The 7,218-nt window shown below is 38.7% G+C and overlaps 1 protein-coding gene across 2 annotated transcripts; it reads right to left on the bottom strand.

The window, feature by feature from the left end:
• Positions 1-4,567: 4,567 nt before the first annotated feature.
• On the bottom strand, positions 4,568-6,428 carry LOC117302716 (histone-lysine N-methyltransferase PRDM16-like). 2 transcript variants are annotated; one of them, XM_033786718.1, is made up of 2 exons: positions 6,088-6,428; positions 4,568-5,135 (listed from the first exon to the last, which is right to left on the bottom strand). In XM_033786718.1, exon 2 carries the CDS (start codon positions 5,113-5,115, stop codon positions 4,654-4,656), a length of 462 nt encoding a protein of 153 aa, XP_033642609.1. In that variant the 5' UTR covers positions 5,116-5,135; positions 6,088-6,428; the 3' UTR covers positions 4,568-4,653. The 2 variants fall into 2 exon arrangements, with proteins under 2 accessions (XP_033642609.1, XP_033642608.1); XM_033786717.1 differs by having other exon boundaries at positions 6,242-6,428.
• Positions 6,429-7,218: the final 790 nt, after the last annotated feature.

Here is a 7,218-nt window from a genome sequence, read left to right as displayed (position 1 = left end):
AGTATTTCACTCTGAACACTAGTGAACCACATCACCCCTGACCCCACCATCCCAGCAAGAGAATGATTGTTGTACTGAGAATGTTCACAAATGTTACCCCACCGTAACTGTCTTTTAAAGTTGGCACATAACCCAAGTGACGCAACCATTGAGTTTAAAGGCGTTATTGAAAAGTTTTTGATTAAAGTCCAGCCGGCTTTTTTTTTTTTGTAGGATTTAAAAACTCTGAAAGTATATTTCTAATAAGGATGACACTTCTCTTGTTTAAAAACAATTACAGAAAGTTAGTTACACTTTCCTAGGCGTAGAGTATTTTCACATCCTAACAAATTATCCCGCATTGCCTCATCCAAAGAAAAAAATAATTACAAGAAAACTTTCTCCTGAGGCGCACGACACACCATCAGCTGGTATTAATTTTCTCCGGGAGCAACCAGTTAAAGTATCAAGCGTTATAATTGGTTCATTTGGTTGAAGTTTTTTGTTGTGCCTGATCTTGCATAACACCTTTAAAAACCATAAACCCACCCAACAAAGCACAATTTGAAAATGAAATTACAGGTTGGGGGGGGGGGGGTGGTAGAAAGAGAGAGAAAGAAGCCAATAAAGCATCAGACTGAAGCTCCACCCTCAGGGAAGGTTGCGCAAGGTTCAGCATTATTACAAAAAACACAATGTCATCACGTTTTTCTTTCTTTCTTTCTTTTTTTTCAAGAAGGGGGGGGGGGTGGGGGTGGAGGGAGGATGGTGGCGAAGGAATAGCCAAGGATTATGAATTATTGATATAGAGACAACTAAACATTATATGAAGGCGATCTGGCTTGGGGAGATCTACCATCGATATATCAAGCAATTTACACCAGCCTTGAGATCGCAATTGGCTTCATTCAAATTTAATAATCAAACAATGATCTATAATAATATATAAAAAAGGGCAGGGGTCAGACTGAAGAGAAGAAGAAGAACAAAGCAATCTGTGTCAATTACACCTCCCTGAGGAGATGAATTAGGGACGATGAGGTGATGCTTTGAAAGTTTTCCACCCAGTGTTATTTTAATTTGTATAATTGGAGTGGTTAGAAATTGCCCCCCTTGCTTTATTATTTATTTTTACAAAACCAGAATTGCTGACAACAACTTGATGCAAGTTGATTACTTTAATTATGAGCGGTGGATCTTCCAAATTCTAGGGTGTGCCTGAGAAGACTGTTTTATACAGTTTTACAGCACTGTCAAGTTTAATGAATACATCTCAAATCAACTACAGATATCTGAAGACAACAAGTTGTTCAAACTCCAGAAATTTGAACAAGGGAACTTTTCAAGAGACCACTGATAAATGGTTGCACCTGCATGAATGAGATTTGACAAACATAAAGAACATCCTCAAAATAGGGTTCCCTTATTTTAGACCTGGAACCTCCCAGATGTTACAATTCAGGAGGTTTACAGACTCTGTGTGCATCACCAGAAATATAAAACTACAGACTTGGACACAATGTGGACTGACTTCGCTCTTCACTTGGTGATCATTTCACTTCATGTAACCAACAATTTAAAGGCTTTTTTGATTTTGTTGTTGTTGAGAAATCACACGCCTGACCCGGTATCAAACATTGGAACCAGCCTTACAACTGGTACCCATTGAAAAGGGATGCAAGTCACCATGACAACCACAAGGTGCCACTCCACAGGGGGAAAATTAGCCAGGGATTACCAGAGAAGCAGTGGGAACAAACCCCGAGGGAGTCATGGTATCAGACTTAGAGGCAGATGTGAGTAGCTAAAACATACCATAAAACATCTTAGGTCTAAGCCAACGGACAAGGGGGGTGACCAGCACATGCAGGGTCTGTTAAGGGAACCCAGGGCCCCCATGGAGGGGGGAGTGAAATCGGAGAGGCCCGGTGTCTACCCTTGACCTGGTGGTCTGGACTCCAACCTTACTCCAAGGATGAACACCCTGCTCTGAGGGGTGAAGACAGAAACAGGGACCGATGATGTTTTCGAGAGATACACAACATCAGGGCCCAATTTCATAGAGCAGGGGTGGATCTCACAAAATAAATCTCAGTCCTAACTTAGGACTAGCTGTAAGTTTTTTTTATCTCCTACAAACACTGTAGGACTATAGTCCTAACTCTTTGTGAAATCGACCCCTGGACACTTTTAGAATTTTTTTTAAATGACAAAACCAAAACTGTTTTGATTTTTTTTATTAGTTTGTTCTGGTCCTTCTTATAACTGTGTTTGTCCATTCAGATTTTCTGTTATGATGCATACAATATCGAATACTACCAAAACAACTGGTTTCAACACAAAATACATATAGTTTAATGATGACACTAACCATAGCACTAACTAACTGTGACACCCTGCAGATGAATATAGAAACATATCTCAACGTTATGACAGTAGTAAGAATGTCAGATTCAAAACAAAAGGTTCCTTTTTTTACAATTCAAAAACAACTCCCTCTCCACTCCTTAAAAACAGAAATTGAGAAGGAAAAAAAGAGAGAAGAATTTAGTTGACACTGCCATGCCCCAAAACAGAGCATTTTGAGGCAAGTTGCTGACACATTTACTAGTGTCCAAGGAGTCCGAGACAGACAGGCTGGGGTCAGGTCTAGGGTGCAGTTGAGCTCTTCATGAGGGGACGTCTTTCAACGACACCGAGCCAGAAATACCAGGGGATAAATTGTTTCTAAACCATCCACCCAAAACAAGATGAACTTCTCCTTTCTTTTTTTTCTGTTTTTAGATTTAGTTTTTTAGTTTTTGTTTAGGAAGGGGGGGTGGGGTGATGTTTGGGAGAAAAAAGACATCTGGTTTATGTCTTTGCAACATCTATCACTGGCCCTTCCCTGATTGAAAAATGGAGGTTAAGTCCATGTTGATGTTTCAAGGAAGCACTGGTTTATGTTTTTATCGAGGTGGTGTTCAAAGAAAAGAGAAAAAGGTGAGTTGAAGTTTTGATGGTTTTCACAGCAACCTATTGATCATGGAAATGCAGCACCAAAGGCCCCAAGTAACTGAAATATTAATAAATAGGTTTTTTTTTAAAGTCTTAATTCTGCAGGACTTGGAAAACACAACATATAGCCCATAAGGACAGCACACAAACAACTGACATGGCCCAAGCCTTAGCTGAAGCCAAAAAACAGCCAAACCTCTGACTTTGGCTTTGACTTCAGTTCTGGCTAAGCCTCTATCTACCTGTTTGAAGCTCAGATCCAAAACTGTACGATTTCAAAAATATTGAAGGTACCTAAGACCAAGCCAGAGCCTAAGCCTAAAAGCCAGATTTGAAGCCGTAGCCATAGTTTTGAAAAGAGCCATATAGTCTCCAATATATAAAAAAGCAAGCAACATTTTCAAACTGATTCGACGTTCTGCATAAGTTATAAATTCTTCTTTGACATCTCTCAGGTGGGCTATCCCCCTTTGATTTCACCCCAAAATGTCACTGTTTCTTCGAGCGACGGCGCAACGCAGCAATTTTGAAGACTAAATTAATTTGTCTCTATTGGCCGGGTGCGTAAATATAATTCATTGAGTCACGGTACGGGTGTAAATAGCTGGGACGATAGGTTAGCAATAACTCTAGTAATTTGACTTTCCTGTGTTAAAAGACAGCATCAATTAGAGACAATCTTTTACTGGTCAGCAACCGAGACGATGTCAATAATCCAAAAGTTTTTGGAGACGCATCAAACCTAACTCAAAGAAACTTTCTAATTAGTTCCTATAATTTAATGAGCCTGCCCTTTCCTATATCGTCTCTCCGAGTTTTGTTTAAATCAGTATTTCGTGAGAATGCAAAATATGTTGTATTAAAGCAAATAGTTCTAACAGATCAACCATTTGATAGGTTTAGACTTTTAAAGTCATGACTTTTTCATTCGCAGGAATTCCCATTAACTATGAACTCTCTTGTAAAAATAAAATTGTGACAAAGTCTGTTTTGAGCAAAATGAAGTATTTTCAATGAATCATTTACAATCCCAAAGATTGGAGCAATTTCCCATGCCACAGGTAAAAAAAAAAAAAACCTTATAGTTTAGGGTATAAAGTCTTACAAAACTATTGACACAATTGGGAGATAACTCAGTAGGAAGAGCACCATCACGTCAACCCAAAGGATATTGGTTCAAATCCTGCTTTAGACAATTTTCCTTTTTGTTCAACCCCAAATTATCTTCAAAGAAAGATACAACGATTTAAACACTAAAAACACCTCACTCATTATTTTCATGGAGATTTTACGGCAACAAAAATTTACTTGAAAATTTAATAGCCATTTTCCTGGGTGCCAGGAAGCTATATAATTTTTCATTTGAGATACTTATTAAAAAAATCCATCATCGATAAGCAATTAGAGATTAGTAATAGTTGCAATACAGATACAAGGATAGGGATCGGAAGATATTTTGGGTTAATACCGAAAGCCATATACTGCATTTACATTCATATTTTCAGCAAATTGCGCACGACACTCGCGAAAGCATGTCTTTTACTCGTGTGTAGAAAATCAAATGATAAAAAATATACAAATTCATTTTGAAATAACATGGACAGTCAAATTTGTTCAAAAAAAAAACAAATCTAAAACTTTGTATGAAAAATTGAGCGATACAACTTGCAGATTCTTTCACAACCATGTACTTTCCAAATACTTTCTGACGACACAGTTCAACAAAAAAGCTCGACTTGCAACATCTTCCGACAACCAAAAAACAGAGAAGGAATTCGAACTTACCTCCCAGGCGCACTGTGTATCTTTAACGGCAAGTCTCTCGACTCCTGCAAATGGTCCAAACCGCTCTCCGACGGGTATATCAACCAATGAAAACACACCTAGTCCCGCTTCAACGATACAAGATTCGCGGAGTTCGAATTCCGGTGGCAGGACGACGTCCTCTGGAATGTACACCGGATGCTGCTGTTGCTGCGTCAGCTGTTGGTGATGCGTATGTGGTCGTTGCGTCTCCATATTGCTCTCTGTCGGGTAGGTATCGAAGGTAGTCGTTACCGGCGAAGACTGCTGTCGGATTAACGGCGCCCCGGCGGGTTGGTGAGGGGACGGTGGGGAGGGGAGTGTCTCTTCGTCCATGATGGTCTCACTATAATCACCTGAAATGATCAAATCAAACCATGATATTTAAAATGCTATTCTTTTTCAGGTCTGTATGCTTTGATTTTGAAAGGGCAAGGGCACCAAGGCATTTTTTTCTTGATAAAGGGCACCCTGTGAGGAAATTGTAAATTTCTACTGGAGCTTTTCAAGGGCACCAAGGCAATGACCAGGGGGCATGGAGGCAATCGCCTTCGTTGCCTCCGTTAAGTATCAGGCCTGCTGTTTTTTTAATTTTAAAAGATTGTAGCACTCCGGGAAACAAAAACGAGTCAAAATGTTGTGAACAAACCAATGTCTTAATCTCAGAGCCACCACTATTAATAAACTTATAACTCAGAGCACTACCACAAACTTTAATTACAGTTTCTGCAACCATGTATTCAAGGAAGAAGCTTTAAGCCAGAGAAAACGAACATCAAAGACTGCCACTTAAACATACCAAAAACAGTTTAAGTCTGGTTTTATGAAACAGAATCAAAAACTTGCACTCTTCAAAAGTAAGTGGCTGTTTTTAAAGTTCATTTTTAGCAGAGGCAAACGCTACAAGTAAATAAAACTATCCAGCAAAATTAAAACCTGATCTAAAAATATGTTTCTCATGAGGAGGAATTTTCACAGATCAATTCAGACAAACTAAGAACTACAAAAGATTTATACATGTACAAAGTACAAAGAAATGAATCCCTAATAAATATCACGTCGTTACAAAATATTCACGACACGAAAAAACTCGCAAGAAATCGCCCGCTTCAACACAGTGCAAAGAATAACATCCCAACGACAAGTGTCTCATCTATGTATATTCAGGTGCAAGAGCATGCATGACCCAAGGTTTTACACCAAACCAAACCATGGATTACCATCATCGAAACATTGACCCAAAAAATAGACAGGCCACTCTAAAAAAAAAAATGATAATAAAAAAAAATGCATTAATATTAAACTTACAATTGAGCAGTAATGTCCAGAGTCATTTATATCAGGACTGGTTCAGTAACCTACTCCACACACAGGTGTCCCTAGCTCTCTGCAGTCTAAAACCCTCACTCTCTATCTGTAAAAACCTCACAGGACATCCACTGAAGAATAGTGCACTACTCACATACACCAGGCTCCGAATAATGAAACATCAAAGGATCTTAATCCCAAAGTCGACTGATTCCTTTTATCCCTCGTCCAAACAAAATCCCAAGTTCACGCGGAATCCCTAATAGAGCTACACCATCTTCTATTATAGACCTATCTATACACCACAAACACTTTGCTGGCCACTATTGGGGCTTTTTACATACACACACATGTGCTGTGCACCATTTAAATTGCTATGCATAGTATACAGTCAACATGAAAACTCACTAGGCTCCACCCAGTTTGAGTCCAGCCAGGTGCACTCAAGCGTTGTGATTGGTTGGAATTCTGCAACATGCAAACAAGACTGTTCCATTTGACTAGGGGAAGCAGATGTAGAATGGAACAGTCCACTTTATTGATGCTCAGCAGAGCAGAGTTCTTTCTATGGCTTTGGTTGGACACTGTAATCAGTTGTGTACACAACACAAACTGAAACAGGGTGGTTAGTTTTCCATTTTATTTGGCACATGTGTATACTGTGAACACAGTCTTAAGAAAATATATTTACGTAATTTTGTTGACATAAAATCTTTTCAGGGTATTATGCAAGATGGAAAGACACACACCAGAGTCTAGAGTTTTGAAAGTATGGGTTATCACATTTTAAGTTATTGGGAAACTAAGAATACATTTTTTGTTTAGTGTGATTGGAAAAAACAATGGTATGGTTTAATTCAGCATAAGAGATTATTTACATCAAAGTTTATAAAGTCAGTTTATTATTTGTTTATGGTATTTTTTTGTTCTGCGAGTGACAAACACTCTGAAAGAGACCATAACAAGCGGTCATAAGCACGTCCAAAATCACTTTGGTATATTCAACAACACTTTTAAATACTCCCTGCATAAAAACACAAATTGGGTAGACTTTTTTTTCCACTTGTTACGTGGTGCTACTTTCATTGGTTGTCTTTTGCAGAGCGGCACTATGATTGTCCCTTACCAAAT

This window comes from Asterias rubens, chromosome 18 (genome assembly GCF_902459465.1).
Source record: "Asterias rubens chromosome 18, eAstRub1.3, whole genome shotgun sequence".
In the NCBI taxonomy this organism is placed as follows: Eukaryota; Metazoa; Echinodermata; class Asteroidea; order Forcipulatida; family Asteriidae; genus Asterias; species Asterias rubens.
This window is presented reverse-complemented; position numbering and strand designations above follow the sequence as displayed.

Excerpts from the sequence above, each read along its gene's own strand:
- LOC117302716 (XM_033786717.1), bottom strand. The coding sequence starts at position 6,269 with ATGTTTCATTATTCGGAGCCTGGTGTAT. Across the intron at positions 5,136-6,241 it reads TTATTCGGAGCCTGGTGTAT|GTGATTATAGTGAGACCATC; the intron begins GTGAGTAGTGCA and ends TGATCATTTCAG.